The sequence below is a fragment of the Ranitomeya variabilis genome, chromosome 1, assembly GCF_051348905.1.
Source record: "Ranitomeya variabilis isolate aRanVar5 chromosome 1, aRanVar5.hap1, whole genome shotgun sequence".
Taxonomy (NCBI): Eukaryota; Metazoa; Chordata; class Amphibia; order Anura; family Dendrobatidae; genus Ranitomeya; species Ranitomeya variabilis.
Genome location: NC_135232.1, coordinates 797,075,791 through 797,101,070, shown reverse-complemented (window position 1 = coordinate 797,101,070; position 25,280 = coordinate 797,075,791). Strand labels below are relative to the sequence as shown.

The 25,280-nt window shown below is 40.1% G+C and overlaps 1 protein-coding gene across 11 annotated transcripts in view; it reads left to right on the top strand.

Annotated features, from left to right (window-relative positions):
• UNC13A (unc-13 homolog A) overlaps window positions 1-25,280 on the top strand; it is a 335,107-nt gene that overhangs the window by 252,386 nt on the left and 57,441 nt on the right. For all 11 annotated transcript variants that reach the window (XM_077273640.1, XM_077273632.1, XM_077273616.1 and 8 more), the window contains 11 exons: window positions 471-605; window positions 1,780-1,913; window positions 7,402-7,487; window positions 8,283-8,409; window positions 8,541-8,637; window positions 11,316-11,459; window positions 11,830-11,919; window positions 13,624-13,701; window positions 14,875-14,963; window positions 17,973-18,125; window positions 22,296-22,419. In XM_077273640.1, coding sequence (XP_077129755.1) covers window positions 471-605; window positions 1,780-1,913; window positions 7,402-7,487; window positions 8,283-8,409; window positions 8,541-8,637; window positions 11,316-11,459; window positions 11,830-11,919; window positions 13,624-13,701; window positions 14,875-14,963; window positions 17,973-18,125; window positions 22,296-22,419 — 1,257 coding nt within the window. The remainder of the gene's footprint in view (window positions 1-470; window positions 606-1,779; window positions 1,914-7,401; window positions 7,488-8,282; window positions 8,410-8,540; window positions 8,638-11,315; window positions 11,460-11,829; window positions 11,920-13,623; window positions 13,702-14,874; window positions 14,964-17,972; window positions 18,126-22,295; window positions 22,420-25,280) is intronic.

Sequence of the window (25,280 nt, the reverse complement as noted above, 5' to 3'; positions counted from 1 at the left end):
AATTTGTTAATTAAATGCAATCATCGAGTTTTCCAGTGGGGCCCTATTAGTTCTCTGTAAGCACCTGCATAAAGGCCTTTAATTTTATTCACACTGAACTTGGAGAGTACATTGGGGGGATACATCTGGAAGATTAGCTAGCATAACAAGATTCCTTTCCCATGTATTTTGCCCTCTTCTACATCTCAACAATACATAAATTGGAAAATGGGGATTTAGTAATCTCTCTAGCTTAGTGATAATTGGTTGAACTCTTTGTTCATTTGACCTATGGGCATAGAAGACACCTACTAGAGAATCATATATAAAGAAAATACCGATGTAAGGCTCCAAGAATATGTAAGTGCATGAAAGTGCCAGAAGACACCAGAAAATGGTGCTCACATTACATATGTGAATGGTATTACTTTGTCTTACCTTTGACATTCATAAATTTAAAATGTGATGCGTTTTCTTATAATTTCTTTCAGGTACAAGAGCTTCAGAGTCCACCGAGGGCAAGCCAAGTTGTTAAAGATTGTGTGAAGGCCTGTCTCAATTCCACTTATGAATACATCTTCAACAACTGTCATGAACTGTACAGTCGTGAATATCAAAGTGACCCGGTAATTTGTAGAGTATGGTGCCTAGTATAATGTATATGATAAACCCCACATGTTTGATAGGTGTGGATCTCACTTTTAGGGTTTTCATTATTAAGAAAATGGGTTCCAGACACCCACTGTCCACCTGTTCACAGAATTAGTCTTTTCAGTAGACTGCAATGTAGAGGAGGCTGTGGCCTTTCCCCATCAAAATCATATGTTTGCCAGTGGTAGCTGAAGCCAAACTTGAGTGGAAGGGGATGTCTAATAAAAATGGAAAGATTGTCATCTTTCCTGACCATACTGTTTTATAAAATGTTTGTATTCCCTTTAGTATAAAAAATCTGGAGCATCGTTTCTGCTTTGTACCATTCATTTGTTGTTCGTACTAGAACTTTGATGAATCAGGAACATAGTTCTTAATTTATTCAAAAAGTGTTTTAGCCAGATCTTTTGCCATAAAAGTCATTGAAAAGTTGGACAGATTTTTAGTGGAACTCGAAGTTTTCACATTAGTCCTGGCCAGATCCACCAAAGTGGACAGAGCATGGGTGGGACAAAGGCATGGCAAGGACCGCCTGACAAATTCCTCATAGTGGTGTATCTTAGGCCAGAAATGCACTCCAGTAGCAGAAATATACTCCACTCTAGAACAAAATGCCAATCTTAATGAACTGGGCCCTGAGTGTTAGGCTATATTCACATATCCATTGTACACATCCGTATGCTTTTCATTTTTTTCTCGGACAGCAAAATTACCCATATAGTTTCATTGGTTCAGACACACATCAGTTTTAAAAACGTGTCTGAATCTCCGATCAGTCATTAAAGTCTACAGGGATCTTTGTAAAACGGATAAAACACAGTCGACGTACACTGTACTTTGTACTTTATTGTTCGATTTCAGTTTCATCCATTTTAATTGATTTATTATTAAGAGTCAAAAAATATACTGTAAGGTTCAGACAGTCTACCTGCTTCAGTGCAAAAAGGTGATGAGAAATAAACCGATGCAACATGTATGCAAAATGAAGACAAAATGGATAACACATAATCTATTTTACACAGATGTAGAAATAGACACGGATGTGTGAATGCAACCTTACTATTTGGAGGTGTATCTCTACACACATTTCGAAAAAAGTGAATGCCATTTTCTCATATAATTATTTTCATCCTTTTTTATCCATCACAGGCTAAGAAGGGGGAGGTACCACCTGAGGAGCAAGGCCCAAGTATCAAGAATCTGGATTTTTGGTCAAAACTAATTACTTTAATAGTGTCCATAATAGAAGAGGATAAAAATTCATACACACCATGTCTAAACCAGTAAGTGTTACTTCTTACAGGAAACCAAATACTGCTGGGAGACCTGAACAACAGCCCAATGCCACCATAAGACACCTTTCTGACTTGGATGTTGGATGGGTGTCAGTCATAGCTTTATTAACCCCTTCCCGACATTGGACGTATCGGTATATCCTATTTTGCAGTGCGGTCCGACAAATGGATCTACCGATACATCCTGGCTATCGAGCCTGCATAGGAGTGCCTCTCGCCCGATCACCGCCGAGAGCTTGGCATAAGTGATAGCCAAGCCCAAGCTGTCATATATATAAATAAAAACAAAAAAAATTAAAGTACATACACACTTGGCCAAAATTGTTGGTACCCCTCGTTTAATGACAGAAAAACCCACAATGGTCACATAAATAACTTGAATCTGACAAAAGTAGTAATAAATAAAAAATCTATGAAAATGAACAAATGAAAATCAGACTTTGCTTTTCAACCATGCTTCCACAGAATAAAAAAAATAAAACTCATGAAATAGGCCTGGACAGAAATAATGGTACCCTTAACTTAATATTTTCTTGCCCAACCTTTTGAGGCAATCACTGCAATCAAACGATTCCTGTAACTGTCAATGAGACGTCTTCACCTATCGACAGGTACTTTGGCCCACTCCTCAAGAGCCAACTGCTCCAGTTGTCTCGTGTTTGAAGGTTGCCTTTTCCAGACGGTATGTTTCATCTCTTTCCAAAGATGCTCAATAAGATTTAGGTCAGGGTTTATAGAAGGCCACTTCAGAATAGTCCAGTGTTTTCATCTTAGCCATTCTTGGGTGTTTTTAGCTGTGTGCTTTGAGTAATTATCCTGTTGCAAGACTCATGACCTGCGACTGAGACCAAGCTTTCTGACACTGGGCAACACATTTCTCTCTAGGATCCCTTGATAGTCTTGAGATTTCATTGTACCCTGCACAGAATCTAGACACAATGTTCTAGATGCAGCAGAGCAGCCCTAGAACATAACAGAGCCTCCTCCAAGTTGCACAGTAGGGACAGTGTTCTTTTCTTGATATGCTTCATTTTCCATCTGTGAACATAGAACTGATGTTCCTTGCCAAAAAGTTCCATTTTTGTCTCATCTGTCCATAGGACATTCTCCCAGAAGCTTTGTGGCTTGTCAACATGTAGTTTGGCAAATTCCAGTCTGGCTTTTCTATGATTTTTTTCAACAATGGTGTGCTAGGTGTCGACTTCCCACCGCTGCACAGGGGGAATCTCGAACCATGTCCTCTGCGGTCTCCCATTCTTCCCAGCCGCAGTGGAGTCTGCTCAGCAGAGCCAGCATCTGGCTCAAGCTGATACTGTGTGGCTGGTTACGGCTGCTGCCCCAGCTTCAGCCTTTGTAACCAGCATTGATCAGCGACAAGCAGACGTTCCAGGGACTAAGTCCTGCTTTTCATCTACTGAGCATGCTCGTGGGATGACCTCTCATTGGAGGTCGGAAGTCACAAGCTCAGGTCCTGTAGCTGCTCTGATTGGACCACTAGGAAGGTCCCGGAAGGCTACATCTATAAAAGGCTTGCATGGCCGCTCGGCCATGCGCTAGTAGTGAACTGAAATCATGTGTGTGTGGATGTATAACTGAAACTGGTGAAAGCTCCTTAATCATTCCCATCCCTAGTGTTGTTGAAAGTAATTGCATGATTGAGCTATCTAGTGCCAGATTGTGCCATCCAGCACTAGACACGAATTACTGCGTCAATTAGCAGCCACCGCCAGTACGGCGCCATGCGCAACTAGTGCGCTTTCCCAGCCCTAGTTAGGGTGGTTAGTGGCATCCGCTCTGCGCACTCTGTGTGGTAAATTTTTAATAAGTCCTGACAACCGGTCAGTGTAGAACTTCCACTTGGACTCAGCATCTGACTCAGGGCATCCTCAGGCTCGGGCTCAAAAGCCACCAAGGGTCAGAGCGAGTCCAATCACCAGCATAGAGGGGGTGAATCATAGGGATCCCACCAGCATCCACCAGCTGCACCCTGTGACTATTAACAGGGCACAGCGTTCATTTAAGCTACTCTGTGAAGCAACAGAGTTCGCTTCCATTCACACTGGGTGAGGTCTAACCCATCATCATCCGCCATTACTCAGCAGCAGGTTCCATCTCTGCACGGTGGACCCCGGGCTGCGAACGCACCACATATCTCCCTTTATATTATTTGGTGCGTTCCGCTAGCCCTAACATGGTGTCCTCCTTGGTCATCTCACATGAAGTCCACTTTGGCTCATACAACGACGGATGGAGCGATCTGACACTGATGTTCCTTGAACTTTAAGTTCACCTTTAATCTGTTAAGAAGTTTTTCTGGGCTCTTTTGTTACTATTCGTATTATCCGTCTCTTTGATTTGTCATCAATTTTCCTCCTGCGGCCACATCCAGGGAGATTGGCTACAGTCCCACGGATCTTAAATTTCTGAACAATATGTGCAACTGTAGTCACAGGAACACAAAGCTGCTTGGAGATGGTCTTATAACTTTTACCTTTAACATGTTTGTCTATAATTTTCTTTCTAATCTCCTGAGACAACTCTTTCCTTCACTTCCTCCGGTCCATGTTGAGTGTGATACACACCATGTCACCAAACAGTACAGTGAGTATCTGTAGCCCTATATACAGGCCACTCACTGATTCCAAGATTGTAGACACCTGTGATGCAAATTAGTGGACAATCCTTGATTTAACATGTCCCTTTTGTCACATTATTTTCATGGGTACCATCATTTCTGTCCAGGCCTATTTCATGATTTTATTTTTTTTTTTATTCTGTGGAAGCATGGCTGAAAAGCAAGGTCTGAATTTAATTTGTTCATTTGCATAGATTTTTTATTTAGCATTACTTTTGTTGTCAGATTAAATTCCTGAAATGATGGCTTTTGTTCATTCTGCCTAACAAAATTCAAAATAGAATGCGATCAAAGAATGTTATGGGCCCAAAATAGTACCAATAAAACGTCAACTCCTCCCACAAAAAACAAGCCCTCACATGGCAGAAATATAGAAAAATTATAGCTCTCAAAATATATGAATGCAAAAACTTTTTTTTATAAATCTGGTATTGCTGCACCAAAACAAAGAATACATTTGTCTAATCACTTATGTTTCCCGAGAAACAGCATTAAAAATAAATAGAATGAATTCTTGACATGCTGTTGATTTGTTCATTCTGCCTCCCAAAGATCACAGTAGGGCTCGGCTCACATACCCGCTTACACTGGGTTTTCCATGTACTGTTAATCTCTGAAATTTGTGACAGAACTTCTGATACAAGATTCCCTATAATGGAAATAATAGTATAATATCTATGAAAATGAACAAATGAAAGTCAGACATTGCTTTTCAACCATGCGTCCACAGAATTTAATAAAAAATAAAACTCATGGCACGTTATAACATAATACCAGAATCGAAAATGATATGGCAGCCAATTGATTTTCCTCGGGCATGTCAGCCTTTCAACCTACACATCAACATTTTATGTATAACTAACTTCCTGTTGTGACTTGAGACATGAAGAACAAGCATGCTGCAAAACAGAACAGAATCAGCAAAACAGTAATATACAGCAATGGTTTGAAAATTACAACATGGAGGGAGGGCAGGACAGCGAGTCAAAAGCAGTATAAAGGGGTGCTCCAAAAGAGAAAGCATAGAGGACAAGATCCTCTATGTATAGTGTAAATAGGCAAGAGATTCTGTATTTTACCACTACTGAAGGGAGGAGATGTGTTAAAGAGGCAATAAATATCAAAAGGTGGTATGATCATCTAAGAATTTTTATTCTATATCATTGACTTATTAAAAAAAAATCTACTCTGTATTGGAGGTGAAATAAGAGGGAGAAAAAGGTATATAACAGCATCACTATACTAATAATGTCATCCGTAAGGGAGGGAAAGTTTGTGGAAACCACAAAAAATGCGACAGTACGATCTGAGATGCAAATATACCACAAGATCTTTATTGGAACATACAATGGGACTAATGGAGAACATGTGCAAAAAACATGCAAGAAAGTGCAACTGTGCAGAAAAATGACGATGGTCTGGAAAGAAATCACCATAAATATTATTTCTATTGACATAAGTCATATGTACATAGATAATGCACGGCAACAATGACAATAATGATCATCACCCCCAAGGAAACCTTGTATGAAAAACTATAGATATATGCAACAAATGGTAGTATATATCAAAAGACCTAAAAATATGTCTGTCAAAAATGGTACTAGTATATATAACTCTTCACTCAATGGCAATGTCAAACCGTGATATCAGTTGCCAGCTGGTACATGAAAGACCAGCCTGTTTGAGATAGACACCTAATGGTGAGTGCTGATAGCACTTAGCCACGAGGGAGGGAGGTAGACTAAGGGGGAATGGTAGAAAGAATGTCCATGCACAATTACCTGGATGCCGGCAGGTGAAAGATCCCAGACTGCCCGTCAGTCCCGACGCGCGTTTCGGAGACTAGCTCCTTCGTCAGGGGATGTGTATTGGAGGTGGGAGTATTGCCAATAGCCTCAGAAACAGGTAGTGTTTTATGCAATATGGAGCACAACTGAGAGGCACTCCTAAATATATGAGACCCACAATTGATTACTGTGCTTAACATTGGTTATATTAATTTAGGAACAATATTAAATATTACATCAAGCACTGACTGCATGGCATCACCGTACATATGATTGCCAGCTATATACAATATTATTCCATACAAGCTGGCTCTGTCATGGAATGATATGACATATTTGTCATGTTAGACCACCATACATATTTGACCTACAAATCCACTACAGTGGGCTGATTGTCCATATGGAATTAGTGGCCATTTAATTAAGGGACATTGGCCAAAACTATATTTAGACAGGAATAAATTACAATCTCCTGTCACTATACATTGGGACCGTATTTGGTCCACCTTTGTGGGATACTTACTAGTGATGAGCGAACGTGCTTGGAAAAGGTGTTATCTGAGCATTCTTGGGTGCTAACTGAGTGATTTTGGTGAGCTCTAATAATATGTTCGAGTCTCCGCGGCTCCATGTCGACATCTGTTGCGGCTGTTCAACAGCCGCTAGGTATGCAGCCGCGAGGACTCAAACATATTATTCGAGCCCACCAAAGTCACTCGGTTAGCACTCGAATGCTCAGATAACACCTTTTCCGAGCATGTTCGCTCATCACTAATGCTTATGATACACAATAGTAGTCCAATATATATGTTCTCCATTTTAACATATACTGCCACTATAGTAATTTTGTTTTTAATCTCACTATTTTAGAATTAACCAATCTAGGTTACATTTTATTCCACATTCTAGTCCTCCCTTCTCCCTTCCCTACGGCAACTATAACATGGGAATACCCTTTAATCTTCCTTGTTAGTAGACTGACATTATAACCATATTTAGTGTTTAGTTTTTTTATACACCCTTCTCTGACTAATTCTCTCTATCTACTTAGGTTCCCCCAGGAGCTTAATGTTGGTAAAATTAGTGCCGAAGTGATGTGGAGTCTCTTTGCTCAGGATATGAGATACGCTATGGAAGGTAACTTCTTTCCCATATATGAAGACCACACAGCTAGTCTTACTATTACATCATATCAATTCCTATATGTATTGCGTTGCTTCGATTCTGTTCTCAATATTTTGTTTATTCACTACATGCCCAATAGGAGTTGAGGGCTGTTTCCAGAGGTTCTTTGTATGTATAGCTCTAGGGAGCCTGTTGACTGCTGCAATACAAAGACTTCGCAGTATGACAGCAGTTCAGATGAATACACTAAACTGCATGCATATGTTAATTGTATGAGATTTTCATCCATCTGTGCATACCAAATATCCAGAAAGACTATCAGTTGTGCATATACTGTACGTCTGATTTTCACAATGTGAGTCAATTCTGCAAAATGTGTGCCACTGGTTCTCATCAGACCTTTATGACATATCTTCTGGACATGTCCTGAATATACAGTATATGAAAAGAACAAACACATATGTACCAGTAGATAAGCTGTGAATATGCCATAAATGTTAAAGATGGGAATAAAGGCTTTTATACTGTAAGGGCAGATCATGTTGTGTTTACAGGGCCTTTAGGTATGGAAAATTGTCCCAAGGGTCATGGATATGGAGTGCAAGTGAAGTACACATCATACCATTCTGTCCAGTGTGGTAAAACTGTTGTGTGCCCTCTATTCCATAGGTATGGTAGTAGATGGAAAGACCACTTATATCTCTGTAGATCTTGGGAAAAGGTAGAAATAGTGCCAGATATGGTAGTTTACATTTCATATATATCCAGAAGAGCTAATCTACTGTGTTTTTATATATATATTTTTAGAGCACGACAAGCACCGCTTGTGTAAGAGTGCCGATTATATGAACTTACACTTTAAAGTGAAATGGCTATACAATGAATATGTGACAGATCTTCCATCTTTTAGGAGCAAAGTTCCTGAATACCCTGCGTAAGTAATGCACATATTGGATCTTTTCGTTCTGAGAATTTTGCGAATTAATCTGGCCTAGCTTTACAAAAAAAGGTATGACTTAAGAAAATACAGTTTTCAATTACACATTATTCCTAATGTTTCTGCAGTTGGTTTGAGCCATTCGTCATCCAGTGGTTGGATGAAAATGAAGAAGTTTCACGGGATTTTCTTCATGGTGCCTTGGAAAGAGACAAAAAAGATGGGGTTAGTGCTGTTTTATTGAACTATAGGCCTAAACAGCCCTTTAAGATGAGAGAATTTATAACATTTACTTATAGTGGCATATGCCTGAAATATACCAAATTTAGCCATTTTGTATTTGGCATATTTTATTGTGTCTTCATGCTAACAAAAGTGTATATTATTTTAAATAGTATTTTCAAATTAGACATTGCATCCAAAAAATATTAGTAACATGCATTATCAATGCAAATCTTTTCTAAATTTGGTATTGATGGAAACACAGCAGGAAGACCAGATATATCAATGTTCTCTTATCTTAAGCTAGCACTATACATAAGGCTCTATTCAATTGTCCATTTATTATTTCCATTTTTTTCTGTTACATTTAGAACAGATAATTATCATTCATTAGTGCATCACAAGGAAGCAGAGGGTCCCCATTGATTTATATAGGGTCCTTTTGGTTTCCTGCGTGCAGAACTTTTACATCCACTCTAAAGGTGACCAACAAATGGAAATCAAACTGTTCTCCATATATGTGTCATGTCGGACGCTATTCACACTAGGGCGTCCGACAGACAGCGGTAATTCCACTTACGTCCACTATATGCTCAGTGGCGCCGGCTAGACTTTATCCAGGTTGTCCGGGGTTAATCTGGCTGGTTCTCGGGTTGAATAGTCGTGCTGGATTTTGGGCATCGCCGATTATAGCTTGTCCCTCGTGCCTAGTGTTTCCGGTCTGGAGTGGTGGTCTGGTAGAAGGAGTATCGTATCTGGTGGTGTATTATCCTTTGTTATATTTCTCCTTCCTATATTTGTATTTGTTTTGCCCTGAGCACATTATTGTGTTTTCCAGTTTGTCAGCGGCGTGGTGCGTTTTTAGTTTTCCCTGTCTGTGCTTTCTGTGGTAGTTGGTGTGTTATCTCTTCACTGGGTGGCGGGTGGCGGTTTCAGCATAGAGTTGAAACAGGAGTTAGGGCAAGGCCTGGTGGCCCAGACAAACGCACCATTAGTGTAAATTCTGAGAGAGGGACAGACAGGGTTTCCCCTAGTCTGAGGGTTATCGCAGGGTCCCGGGTAATCAGCCTAACTTCCCTTGACTTTCCGTGACAATATGTCAATGTGACCCATGATGTTAATTCTGTTCTCCTCTTCGTCTCTTCTAAACAGAACACAGAGATGGAAAGTATAAATGGACATATGAACAAAGCATAAGAGTACTGAAAATTTCAAAGAGAGTGTCAATTTAAATTGAGCCAATAGAGTTCCCCATACAGGTGTGCAACTGATTCTCGCCATTCACAAGCTCTTATTGGCCGAGCCTTCATGTGTGTTCATAGGGGAAGAGAAGAAAGCTGTTTCCAGACATTTCTGGTAGCAGCTTATCTTCTAGTCAAACTGCTGGACCCTTATCTTCCTTGACATCTGTAAACGGAGAGTTAGGAAATAACTCATACACATTAGGCTGTCAGCTGATCATGCTGATATCGATGGATTCTGATTACTTTAGTCTAATGTGTATGGGTGCCTATATTTGGAATTTAATAGAACTAGTATTATTTGTACCTAAAGGTGGTGATATGGTACGACTTGTAATTAGGCCTAATTATGCTCTGTATGTACTTGGAATGTAGCACTACTAAACATGTGTAACATGTCTGATTCGTGCCAGTCACTGTCTGGGGTTCCAAGTTTGTGTAGGACAATGGAAGCAGACGTTCTTGTTTCTTTCATCATATGGAACGAACGTGTCTGTTCTCTGTTGCAGCTATTAGCCAACTCTGTCCAGCTACACAAAAGAGTTTTGACAAATCACAGAGATAGTGTGCTTTTAAAAAGTAGTACTGATTTGTAAATCATGTATTCTAAAGACCCCCATAGATATTAGACAATGCTTCAATTGTTTGGCCAACAGTCAACATGGCTCTATCTCCCATTGACAGGAGCACTCATTCTGCCATCATTTGTTCTCTATGAGAATACCTCTGCCAGCGGCATATCTCAAGGAGAATAAAGTGATCGGCAGTCCGAATGTACGGACACCCCATACACATTTTTAGTATTGACCAAACCCGTCAATATCGGCAGGTGCAGCCAACATTAATTTAATGTGTGTGGTAGGCTTAAGATTCTCGACTAGACAGAACCCCTCTTGAATCTTCTATGGGAGACTGACAAATGAAGACTAGAAGGATCACATAAAAACAAGAGATGACCGCATTTGGATTGTGGTTTAAAGATGTATGCCAGTCTGATGACAGCCAAAATGATTCTTGTTGACCTCTGTAAGGTGACTGGGGTCCTATGGCTATGTTTAATATATTGTAGGAGCTGACTGGAAACTATTAAAGTAAAGTAAATAAAGATTTAGCTCAAGAGAGTCACTCCCCCATAAAAATATTTCTGGTATCAGTACCAATGCCATTAAAAAATCTATACAATTTAGCACAAATGGCTTGAACTGCAATCCTTAACCTGTACTGGTGATTCATTGCCGCACTCTTGTGATGGGGTACACATTTAGAAGGTCACTCACTAAAGCCACTTTCCACAGTGCAGACTTGATCATTATTTTTCACCCAAAACCAAGACTAGAGAAAATGTATTGGAAATATTAATATTTCTCTTTTTCACTGCACTCCTGGTATTCTTAAGTCCCTATTTCACCTTTTTGGATACTGTCTCCACTTGCATTACAGTTTCAGCAGACCTCAGAACATGCTCTCTTTTCTTGCTCCGTGGTGGATGTTTTCTCACAACTTAATCAGAGCTTTGAGATAATAAAAAAATTGGAATGTCCAGATCCTCAAATTGTTGGCCATTATATGCGCAGATTTGCCAAGGTATGCACACGCCTTTTTCATACTTTGCTTGGTATCATGTATGAGTTTATTCTTTAAGCCTTAAGCTAAGTGTTTTCATATAGTTGAATTTTAATTTTTACAGTTATTTGCTGTTAATTTACATGTAAATAGCCTTAATTTACATGTGATTTTACATTTACACAGAAAAATAGTAGAAAAGAGCTAGAATAGTGTACTTCTAAATTTTATATAGCTCTACAGAAATGCTACTTTTGCAAAACTCTGTTCTGGCTGCGGACGTCTTTCTTCTGTCTTTCTTCTGTCTTTCTTCTGTCTTTCTTTCTATGAATTGCCATAACTTTTTGATCACACTTATGTGCACCCTAATCTTTTCATGTTTTCTGTCCAGACAATCAGTAATGTGCTCCTTCAGTATGCAGAGATAATCTCCAAAGATTTTGCTTCGCATTGCTCCAAAGAGAAGAAAGAAGAGAAAGTGGTAATGTGTCCATATCAATACACAATATATGCTAATAATTGTTAAAGGAATTGTTGAGCAGAAAAATATTTCTACTGTGTATTAAAGGGATAGTCTCAAGTTTGGAAGTTATTCATTTTCTGGATAAGGCATAACTTCCCAATCTGTGAGACCCTCAACGATCCCAATCTCTGTTTTCAGAATGAGATATCCCAGTGGTCGGACCCTCAATTATAGGAAAGATATTCCCTCCTATTCGAAGAATAGGGGATAAATTCCAAACTTGAGAATACCTCTTTAAATTTAAAATGTTTTCACATACTAATATACTTTATTGATAAAATGTGTGCTTGTTCTTAGCTTTTGGAATCAGTTTCAGGGTAGGCTGCCTCCATTGAGTTTCAAAACAAAGAATCGCTCCCCTCCACTCTGCATTTGGGGGGTGACTTGCTTGCAGTGGGCTCATTTCAAATCCATCCTATAATGACAATTGCCGGCACCCCTGCATGGTCCCCCCCATGCAGGGACACTGACATACCGCCCTGGCTGCGTAGCGTGGTCCACGGGGGACTCCCTGTCTCCAGCTGTCTGCACATTGCTCTTGAAGGGGCAGTGCGCACATAGTTAAATGCTCCCAGTCAATGGTTGGAAGGCATTTAGTATTACAGTGCACCTGCAAGATGGCTCACAGTCAATAGCTGGGAGACATCTTGTTTAAAAGGCACCCTCCCCAATAGGGAGGTGTCAAGCAACACAGTGAATCATTAGTGAGTGAGGTGGTCTCCTTGTGAAGTTGTGAGGTCCCCTGGGCCTGGTGTGGCCAGAGTCTTGAACCCAAAGTCCACTGATCCTGTTGTGTTAATTCCTGAACCCAAGGGCCCTGGTCCTTGTGCAGCCAGTCCCGAACCAGAAGTTCCTGGTCCTCGTGACGCCAGTCCTGAACCCAAAGTCCCTGGACCTATTGTGGTCAGTGCCTGGACCTCATTCCCTAGTCCATGTGCAGCCAGTCCCTGAATCAGTGTCCGTGACTTGTGTGCCTAAGTATGTGTCTATCAGATTACCCTGTATATCCGGACTGTTACAACCAGTCTCCGAATCAGCACTATCTGAGACTTCATGTCAGTAACCGTTTTGCAGAGGATCCTGAACCTAGTAGTCTGAGCAGAGCCTGAGTCCGTGTCCATGTCAGTTACCATTATAAAGAGGATCCGGAACTTAGTAGTCTGAGTGGAGCCCTAGTCCTATCCATGTCTGCATATTTGACCCCTGGGGTCAGCAGCTGCAGTATCGGGGACTGCCTAGGAGTGGTACCTGCAGCCAAGCCTGACTCCACCATCAGGAGATCCAGTGAACACCTAGTAGCCGTTTAGCTACACTCCTCCTAAGTAAGCCCAGCCCCATGGGGGCTATGATAAAAAAGGAAACTGCAGTGAACCAGCCCCCGGATTGCATACATCTTATATTATAACCTAGTAAGACACGAATACACTGTTTGATGTAAGACAAGAGTAAGTAGTGAGTAAATGCCAGATTAAAGCTACTTTGTGTGATAAAGCTAGAAGAATAATAGACCTAGCTTTCATTTTGGTGACCGAGTTATCTTTAACAATTATAATGCAGTGATAATAGTTGTACCCAAGATAGCTGATAAAAAAACCATTGATACTATTCACCCTTTCTAAAATTAATCTGAATGTATTTCAATCAGTATTTGTCTCCTTACAGCCATGTATATTAATGAATAACATCCAGCAACTTCGGGTCCAGCTGGAGAAAATGTTTGAAGCGATGGGTGGCAAAGACGTAAGTCTATTACATGACATTTTATCTACAATAACTACTATTGTTAAAAATACATATATATGGTGCAATTTGTCTAAATACTATGAGACTTAGGCTAAGTTCAGTACTGACCTCCTATGTACTCGTCTGCACAGCAGATACACTTTTAGGCAGCCTGCTATTTACATACACTAGACTGGTCCATAAAATGGCGCTGACTAGCTGCAATTTTATCCTTGTGCATCTGAAGTCTGTTTTGAAAAAGAAAAAACATATGCAATAGCATATAGGCTAACACTGGTCTGTGTACTAACCACGTGCAATCCATTGTATTCAAGTCTACAGTCACTTTATATGACTGCAGACTTGCGAATCCTCACAGTGCGCACAGCGTGTATAGTACGTGCTGTCAGAATTCTCCAGTGCCGGCGCCGGGTGCGGACAGGCACCTGAGTGCAAGTATGTAATTTGCATACATGTGGTCACGTGCTGACGAGAGGTGCGCAGCCTCGCTCAGTACTAGTGAATTGAGTTAGGTCGGACACGTCTAGTCAGATTGTGGCTGGACATGTATAGCATACTTGGCCCGCTCCCAGCAACAAGGAATCTTGACAGTACGAACCATGACTGCTGTGAGGATTTACAAGTCTACAGTCACAGGGACTGCCAAATTGAAATACAAGCCTGGACAACCCAGCAAGTCTATCACTAGATTTCACAATACTAAGTGAATATATTGCTGATAAGAATGCTATATTCACTTTGAAAATCCATGTCATAATGGCCATGTAATCATTATCCCACCGAGTCTGATTGACAACTCATCTGTGTCCCTCCAGCTGTTGAGATCTCACACTGCTCATCACAAGAAGCAGCTGTCAGTCAAGCTGGGAGGGCGGAGACTGAGTACACTTGAATTCAAAAGCCATTTCAGTCTATAGTTTTACTTATAAAATTGTTAATATCATTCTGACATGAAAGTTTATATTGTGTAATCTTGAGACATATCCACTTTAAAAATAAGACAGAAAAACCCTAGCTCCCCACTAAATCACAACAAATGAAGATTGAGGGTTGCAGTTCAGGATTATATTGTTTTTGTTTTATGCATTTGGGTCAATTCGAGTCCAGTCTAGCTATACACATTTCTTGGTCTACATTGTATCTTCATATGTAAACATGTTGAATCTTTAGTTGGATCCAGAAACAAGTGACATACTCAAGGAGTTACAGGTGAAGCTCAACAATGTGCTGGATGAGCTCAGCCGAGTGTTTGCCACAAGGTAAGTGAATTTACAGTTTCTTAATCTTAATGCAAATATGTATAATGCAGATTATTTAATGTCGTTTTTTTCTATAGTTTTCCCAAAATTGAACTTACTCCTTAAAGAATACCCCTGACCTTATTCACCTCCTGTGATACTTTATTAATAGTGGTGAGCAAACGTTCTCTGATAAGGTGTTACCCGAGCATGCTCGGGTGCTAATCAAGTGTCTTCAGCCCGCTCAAAAAATATGTTCGAGTCCCGGCAGCTGTATGTCTCACGAGTGTTCGACGACCGCAAAATCTGAAGGGATTGCCCGTTTGTTAACCGGCCGCGATACATGGAGTCGCAGGGACTCAAACATATTATTCGAGAACGCCCGGGTTAGCACACGAGTATGCTCGGATAACATCTTATCCCAGCACGTCTGCTTCTCACTAGTTATTAAGTATATGAGACCAATATATATAAAACCTTTCTCAAATGTACTGTGTATAATTAGTAAAACTAAAAAGAAAACTATTGTGACAACTAATATGAGATGTTCTGCTTTGTGCTTGGAGATACCACTGCATGATGGGAGCCTGGGAGTGAGGCGCATGGAAATACAAGGGGGATCTGTGCTACTATCTTACTTCATGATGGATGAAGAGATGGAAGACATCTTTGTGTATTATGGAGTACCAGTAGAAGGCTAGAAACAGCATTTGAGAATAATCCTGTCCCAACCTTTTCTGCCGACTGTAGCTGTGGCTATCTGATTACAGTATGTAGTGAAATACTAGGAATGACCCTTTACAGATAGCCAATTCCTTCCTTTTTAGATTAATTATGATTAATTATTAACTAGCAGGTATGTCTTACAAGCACCTATGTGCTTCTCTTGTAGATTAAGACTATAGGAAACTTTTTAATGATCTTTTTTACACACTCTGTAGGGAAGAAGGTTTTTGGTGATTCCTTACAGTAAGAGTAGTGAGGTTATGGAAAACTCTGCAACAGCATGTTGTAATAGTCATTTCACTAAACAAGTTCAAGGACAGCATGGATGCAGTTCTTTGAAAATATTGCGGTATATGCAAATTACATTTTAGAAATAGGACATTGATCTGATTGCCATATATATGTAGTCAGAAAAGATTTTTTCCATAGTATGGGCAATTAGCATCTGCTTTAACATGATAAGTTATAGGTTGAACTTTATGGACTTTTAAGGTTGTCTACTTTCAACCATAAACCATGAAACTATTAAACCCTTTATAAGCAGGTACATCCTCACCGTTTGTCTGGGCTGCATGTTACACAGGGACGTGACTGTTAAATAACACTATTCAGGATGAAGTACAGTTTCAGGCTCATTGATGGAGGGGAGTGTCTTGAACCAGGGTTGTTTAGTTGGTCCCGGTTCCTTAGTGAAGGGGGTTTATCTATATCCCACTTCCCAGTTCCGGTTTGGAACTTGCAGCTCTCTGGCACCCCCTTACCCTCAGGTCAAACAGGGTACTGCACCTAGGATAAATAGTCGCCAGAAAGGCTGCCTTACTATGTACTGGCTAATGGGCACACTGCAGCGAGGGCAATATAACTACTCCCACTCAGGTGGGACCAATAATTATCAAAGCCATCCATCGCTACCAGTTTTCCCAATGGCTCAGGACACTTCAGCTGCCACCAGCTCCTATTCCTGACTTAATAATGGGTCAGGGGCCAACCTAATTAGTAGCGTAATTTACTTCAGAGGATGTGACAGTACATTATAGAGCAAGGAGAAACGAAGCTAGTAATTTTATATATTTTACTCCAAAAGGTAGGCAGTGTTTACAAAAGTATAGCAAGATATTATAAAAGGAGACAAGTAGCGTATATACAGACGATTACAAAAATAAAGGGGATTAAAGATGAAAACAGACTTACAGTTCTATCATATCATTTCATAGCAGACCATGCTGTGCGGGAGAGGGGCGATACATGAAGATGCATTACAGAGCATCTCTCAGCTAGCCTCCTGGACAAAAGCTAGTGAAAAATGAAGTCTCACTATCTTATACCTGTGCCCAAAACCAAGGCACTCCCCCTGTGCTGACCTCACTCGGAGCCTGAATACTCCCCTTTTTCAAAGTTATGAAAAGCCATCTCTAACCATATCTTGGCGTATGAACCTCGTAGAAGAAAGACAAAGTTATCAGTATGCTCAGCATGACATGGCAGTTCATTTAAGTATAAACACGAAGTGGGTATGAGTCCTGGTTAAGCAGTAATCCGTTTCTCTGTTTCTGCTGGGGCGCTACGCTTAGAAAACGCACGGGTGGGTAGTCCTATTGTTGCACATCCCAAATATATAACTTTCATATCTCTGACACCACCTGAGGTCGAATTATGCATGGCTGCAAACAAAAGCATTCCTGAGGGAGGGGGAAAGGAGTATAGGATTACACAGAGCTGACAGGCAGTGTGAGGAGGTCAGAAAGCCCACAGCGTGTGTCTGGGCCGCATGTCACTTACACACGCAGGAAGATGCAGCAGAGCTCAGTGTGCGATCAAACAATAAGACATTACGTAATATTTCCTGACTGGGAGGTAAATTTTCACCTGATTTGCGTTTCACTTATTCACGTCACCTTCGCATACATTGGTGAATTTACCATGTTTGTGATTCTCTTTTGGTGAATTTATGAGAGAAGACAAAACTGTGAAATCGGCCAAAATGCTGCCAGATCTGGGCACAAGGTACCACTTTGCCATTAATATGTTGAAAAAAAAAATTATAGCCTTAAATTTTTCCAAAAGAGGAAATCTCTGTAGATTTAGCACTCATTCTAGTTAAGAGAAAGAAAAGCATGCATCCCTAAAATGCTGGGGAAAATTGCTTGATTTGCCAATAACATTTATTTGAGAAAAGTCTTATCAATTAGTCTACTTGCACTTTATTATATTCTGATAACAGATGTGTCCTCTTTAAGAAGTAACATAAAACTTGTCTTGTATCTTTTACAATAAAAAAATTGTGTTTTTTGTCTTTCCTTTTAGTTTCCAACCACACATAGAGGAATGTGTGAAACAAATGGGAGACATCTTGAGTCAGGTCAAAGGGACTGGAAATGTTCCTGCCAGCAACTGCAGCAGTGTGGCTCAAGATGCTGACAATGTCTTACAGCCCATTCTGGATCCATTAGACAGCAAGTGAGAAGGGAATGTTATATACTTATAAGGATTTGCCTTCAATATGTAGTTAGTGCTGGAATAATGGGCCTGTAGATTTCCACTCTGTACATTTCTGCAGCAGTTTTACCATAAATTGCAGAGACATACTGGATATCAGCACCAAATTGTGTGGATGTTGATGCTGATTTGTCTGTGGATCTGTCCATGCGAGGAAGACAAAATTAAAAAACAGTTTACTTATGTTCCCAACACTCACATGGGTTCCTTGCCTTGTGTCTGTGCAAAACTGAACTTCCTGTATTAATATCACATCTCACCTGACTGCTGTAGACTGGTTGGCTGCAGCAGTCACATGTGATGAAACATCACCATAGGAGGTTGGGACATAAGGAGACCGGCAGAGGGTGGGGCAGGAAAGCCACCAAAGTGTCATGGAAGGTCAGTATATTTTTTTATTTTTTTTCACTGCTCTGCAGAAATAATCTGCAGACGTTTGGGTCTGGTGCAGATTTCAACTTGCCTATTCAACCCAACAAAGAATATCCTCAACCGATCTGCATTTTTAAATTGACATGGTATGGATTTGCTGAGCTCCTATCCTATAGCAATACTTTTTGAAATTTCTCTAAAACCAAGACAGAAAATCCACACATGAAGAATTTTGGTAGTATGGAATTACAGGTTCCATCTTTCCTGGAACACCCAACACTGGCCAAAAAATTGCAAGCTGATTTTTTTAATCTGCATACAGGTTATAGGTGATGAAAAAACCTATCTGTGTACAATACATTATTTTTCTTTTCTTTTTCTATTTTTTTCTTTCTTTACTTTTTACATATTTTTTATTACACATTTCTAATAAAAATTTATCATAAACAGGAAAAAAAAATCTGCTTTCTGATTTCCCGTATAAATACTCTTCTGAAGTTATCAATTTTCAAATGCATGGATTCCGTGATGGCATGGGAGAGATACTTATATAACATATACCAATATATAACATATTTGTACTATAAAATACTTGTATAACATCAAAAATTGATCCAGCGATTGCATAAGATTCAAATTATCAAGCCCTTTACAAAAAAAACATATAGGTTCGAAACATGTTGGTAGGAGCGCATCTTATGTGAACCATGACAGATAGCTGGCAAATCACTTGTGGGCTTGCTTTTTATACAAGTTTGGAAATAACGAGTATTTGATTTTTTTGGGAAGTGTTGGAGCAATGTTTGTTGTTTATGTGATTGCATTACTAATATCTTAATTTGAATATCTGTATTGTAACAAATCACCATCATTATATACAGTGGGTACAGAAAGTATTCAGACCCCTTTAAATTGTTCACTCTTTGTTTCATTGCAGCCATTTGGTGAATTCATAAAAGTTCATTTTTTTCTCATTAATGTACACTCTGCACTCTTCACTAAAAAAAACTGAAATGTAGTAATTTTTGCAAATTTAAAAAAAAAGAAAAACTGAAATATCACATGGTCATAAGTATTCAGACCCCTTGCTCAGTATTGAGTAGAAGCACTCTTTTGAGCTAGTACAGCTTCTGAGTCTTCTTGGAAATGATGCAACAAGTTTTTCACACCTGGATTTGGGGATCCTCTGCCATTCTTCCTTGCAGATCCTCTCCAGTTCCTCAGGTTGGATGATGAACATTGGTGGACAGCCATTTTCAGGTCTCTCCAGAGATGCTCAATTGGGTTTAGGTCAGGGCTCTGGCTGGGTCAGTCAAGAATGGTCACAGAGTTGTTCTGAAGCCACTCCTTTGTTATTTTAGCTGTGTGCTTAGGGTCATTGTCTTGTTGGAGGGTGAACCTTCGGCCAAGTCTGAGGTCCAGAGCACTCTGGAAGAGGTTTTCATCCAGAATATCTCTGTACTTGGCCAAATTCATGTTTCCTTCAATGACAACCAGTCGTCCTGTCCCTACAGCTGAAAAAAAAACCATAGAATGATGCTGCCACCACCATATTTCACTGTTGGGATTGTATTGGGCAGGTGATGAGTAGTGCCTGGTTTTCATCACACATACCGCTTAGAATTATCACCAAAAAGGTCTATCTTCGTCTCATCAGACTTATTTCTCATAGTCTGGGAGTCCTTCATGTGTTTTTTAGCAAACTCTATGTGGGCTTTCATATGTCTTGCACTTAGGAGAGGCTGCCGTCGGGCCACTCTGCCATAAAGGCCTGACTGGTGGAGGGCTGCAGTGATAGTTGACTTTGTGGAACTTTCTCCCATCTCCCTACTGCATCTCTGGAGCTCAGCCACAGTGATCTTGGTGTTCTTCTTTACCTTTCTCACCAAGGCTCATCTCACACGATTGCTCAGATTGGCTGGACGGCCGGGTCTAGGAAGACTTCTGGTGGTCCCAAACTTCATCTATTTAAGGATTATGGAGGCCACTGTGCTCTTAGGAACCTTGAGTACTGCAGAAATTCTGTTGTAACCTTGGCAAGATCTGTGCCTTACCACAATTCTGTCTCTGAGCTCATTGGTCAGTTCCTTTGACCTCATGATTCTCATTCGGTTTGTAATGCACTGTGAGCTGTGAGGTCTTATATAGACAGGTGTGTGCCTTTCCAAATCAAGTCCTATCAGTTTAATTAACACAGCTGGCCTCCAATGAAGGAGTAGAACCATCTCAAGGAGGATCACAGGGAAATGGACAGCATGTGACTTAATTATAGTGTCTGAGCAAAGGGTCTGAATACTTATGACCATGTGATATTTCAGTTTTTCTTTTTTTATTATATTTGCTAAAATTTCTACATTTGTTTTTTTTTCAGTCAAGATGGGGTGCAGAGTGTACATTAATGTGAAAAAAATTAACTTTTTTGAATTTACCAAATGGCTGCAATGAAACAAGAGTGAAAAATTGAAATAGGTCTGAATACTTTCCGTACCCACTGTATTCACAGAAACATTGATTAAGCAAATAATTTACATTTATTGTACGTATAAAAGGGACAAAATCTACCTACTGACATAAAAAAATGCATTTTAACCTACTGTGAAAAATAATTCTAAATGTAGAACATGCTTTATAAGTCTGAAACATAAAAAATAATCTGCTCACCACTTCAAGATAAGAATAGTAGCTTGTTGGGTGCAGTGCACAGATAAAGGTGTGGGCAGGTTCCCAGGATGTGAAGAAAGTAAAGTGGATAATTCCACTAAGGGCCCTGCATAGGCTTGAAACACGTAGGCCAAGTGTTTCTTTTAATCTTTTGTCTTTTAAATTTTAAAGTGATCAACTAAATATGTTTAACTTTTTGAATTGTGGGTGCTGGAATTATCCACTTTATTGTTTTATGAAACACAAGACTCAGGAATGACTTTAATTTAAAACTGATGTATATCACGCTGATCCAACAATGCGAAAACAAGACAAACATAATACACTGTTTACTAAGTATGTCCCCAAGAGCAGATCTCCACAGCTAAATTGACCAGGCTTTATATTTTCAGCTAAAACATTTAGGATGCATTCATTTCTGTGACTAAATACTGCTTTAAAAGAGACCAGTCACCTACAAAGCGCTATTTACCTGCAGATATAGTGGTAATCTGCAGGTAAATAGTTTACCGGAAACCCAACATTCGGTATTCAATCATGGGGGTGGTGCTGGTTCAGTCACGGCTCTGAGTATACAGAGCTGCCTCTGTAACCGTGGTTACTCAGAGCAGTGACTGACCCGGTGCCGCCCCCATGACTGAATACAGAATTTTGGCGGGGAGAATAAATATAATTTCCTCCCCGCTGTATTCGGCTGCGTGCAGGCGCTGGACAGCATCATAACGCTGTTAACCTGCAGATTTACCCCATATCTGCAGGTTAACAGCATTATTCCTGGTGACAGGTTCCCTTTAAGTTTGGTATCGCCGTTATTGTACTTACCAGGAGAATCATATTACCTGGTCATTTTTACAGCACAATGAATGCCACAAAAACATTTATCAGTTTATAGTATAGTAACATGAATAGTGCAGTTCAAAACTACAGTTTGTCCCACAAAAAGACAAGCCTTCATAGGCTATGTCAAGTGGGAAAATAAAAAAAGTTCTGGCTATTGGAGTAACCAGAAGAAAAAAAAAAGCATAAAAGTGAAAATGCTTGAGTCCTGAAAGCATTAATGTACTTATATAATATACTTCTGTTTTTTGTCTTACTCAGCCTTACTCTTTTTGCTAAAATTTGTGAGAAGACTGTTTTGAAACGTGTTTTGAAGGAGCTTTGGAAGCTTGTAATGAACACTATGGAGAAAACTATTGTATTACCACCACTGACGGACCAAACGGTAAGTCTATATCAGATGGATCTTAATTTAGTTAACACAAGTCATGATTTCTGAATGAAAGTAGAAGAAAGCATCTGATGAGTTGTGATGTGTAACTAGTGCCCTGGCTCACTACATATTCTGGAGAAGAATTGGCCAATGTGGCGCATGTGGTTCATGGACCCACTGTGCCACAGGGCCAGCTCTGCCTGGGAATGGGCGTAGCTAAGCAGCTACCTGGTCTTCACTGGAGCTCCTGATGGTGGAATCATACTGGGCTGCAGGTAGCCGCCAGGTACCACTCCCAGGTAGACGTCAGTACTGCAGCTGCCGATCCCAAGTGGTCGGGTTCGCTGGATGGGGAGGCGTGACCAGAGACACTGCAGAGCAGGATACGGAGACAGATGGGCTTTATGGAGAGCTTGGAACCACAAGATAGGTTCTTGTTTGCACTCGCAGTTATCAGGACACAGTCCTGGAGTTGCCTGCACTAGGACTAAGAACCACAGACTCAGGACTGGCCGCACAGGGACCAGGGATTTGTGTTCAGGTATCAATGACGCTGTTTCAGGATTAGGATACCGCCGAATTGGTCACAGGAACATTGACAAACTACGCTAAACTTAACTGGAACACAGTATAAGGGAATAACTATAACAGACTAAGGACACAGGACCTGGCAACATACAGTTGGACACACCAACACACTAAGACTAAATTATAGTGGATGCTCAGGCACCTACGTGAATGTGAAAAAAAAAATGAACTTTTTTGAATTTACCAAATGGCTGCAATGAAGCAAAGAGTGAAAAATGTAAAGGGGTCTGAATACTTTCCGTACCCACTGTATCAGCCAACATGTTATTTTTATTACGAGGTAGAAAATGGGTTCAAGACATACAGTATGTGGCTCTATTTATCACAATTTTTGGTCATTAATTTGCAAAAACAAAACAAAAAAATATATAATCAAAGATCAGTTGAAACAAGAAGACACAAGTGATAGTTTGGTACACAATATGTTACTTCACTGGACACTAAGTATCACCTCGCAACAACCTTGTTAGCCAGTTCCAGAGAATTAAAATTGACTGAGCATTTGGGTAAGGATAGCCACATTTATGCCCAAGACATAGTGAAAGAACTGCATATTAGTAATATCATGTGGCAGCAGGATCAATTTTGATACTTAATTTGACAGGAAGTTAGAATGGTGAATAAGAGGGCTAAGTGAGGGGGAGTCTTGAATAATGCCAGTATTCACAGTTCTTTTCACAAGGTTCTGAATCAACCTGTAAGTTTGGTTCTTTTGGTTTATATATTGTGTTATTCATTTAGCCTTATCTATCCTATGACTAAGGGCGCAGTCAACGCCCTACATTTTTTTGTATTATCATCGGGTTGGAGTGCTGATTCTATTCCTTTTTTTTTCGCACTAACGCCTCATTCTATACTAATCATTTAGTTTTCCTGCGCAAGTGCACTAACACTTCCATGCTGCCGGCACAAGCGCACCAACACTCTACTTTTTCGGCAGCTCGGGTCTTTCATTCGCTCATGCGCAGTTGCACTTTTGTGGATCTTGGCTTTCTCCGCTGTCCTAACCAATCCCTTCTTATAGACTAATCACTGCATCCAGAAATGACAACACCATCATACTAGCACAAATACACGGCGTCTCTGCACAGTTTTTACGTTACTGACCAGTACTTCACATGGATCCTGTGTTCTGCCGACTGATTCACCTACAGGCACTATGTCATCAACTCAAGTCTCTCCACTTTTTTTATTTTTCTATTCATTTACTTGTAGTTCTCCTCTGAGACTGTCACATGACCACTAGTATATGGATGTGTTTTTTTCTTATTATTCACTTGTATAAACTTTTCCTGCAGCCTCCGGACTCTTCCTCCCTCCTTTGAGTTATGTTTAAAACTTGTCTAGGACATTGAGACAGGCATTAAATATGTATTAACAAGTATTATATAACTGAGCTAGTGGGGTTCTCTTTTTTGGCCAGATATCTTGGTAAATGTGAAGCAGAAAGAGACACAGTACTGGCACCATGTATCCCATTTATGATATATTTCCTGTAAGGAAATGGTTCACACCCAAATTCTGAAAGGAATTGAATCCTGAAATACTGGATAAAGTTCTGAATAGATAATGATTTATCAGAGATTGTAAAGAAGCTGAAATATGGTTGATTTTGTTTAGATTATAATTTACTTATGACAATCTTTACAAATACTATTGTTTTCTGTTTTCTCACATGTATAGAAATCCTTGATAAAGGCATCATTGCCGAAACGTTGGATGGATTATAATTTTCTGTTTTACTCACGAGTCGGTTGTCAATAATATTACACTTTATTTCACCTTCACTCAAAGTCTCTTACCTTTGTGCCCAAGGTTTTCTGTTTACTATTACTACGTTCGGTTTCAGTCATAGGGTCGCGCCGGCACGGTTTCCGTGACCGCTCTCTGTATAGAGAAACCAATTCAAAACCAATCTGACATTACAATCATCAAAGGTTCCCCAAATTCATTTGTATGATGCACAGCGAGAAAATCATCTTACCCGGTACTAAAACACCAGCACCCAAACCCCGACGCGTGTTTCGCTGTCCGTTGACTCTGCTTCCTCTTGAAACACGCGTCAGGGTTTGGGTGCTGGCGTTTTAGCACCGAGTAAGATGATTTTCTGGCTGTGCATCATACAAATGAATTTGGGGAACCTTTGATGATTGTAATGTCAGATTGGTTTTGAACCTTGGGCTCTTGACCACAAACCATGTAACCCTGGGCATTAGTATAGACATAGGAATAGTATAATGACTGATGGCACTTTTTGCTTACATCAGGGGGCATTGTAATGTGAC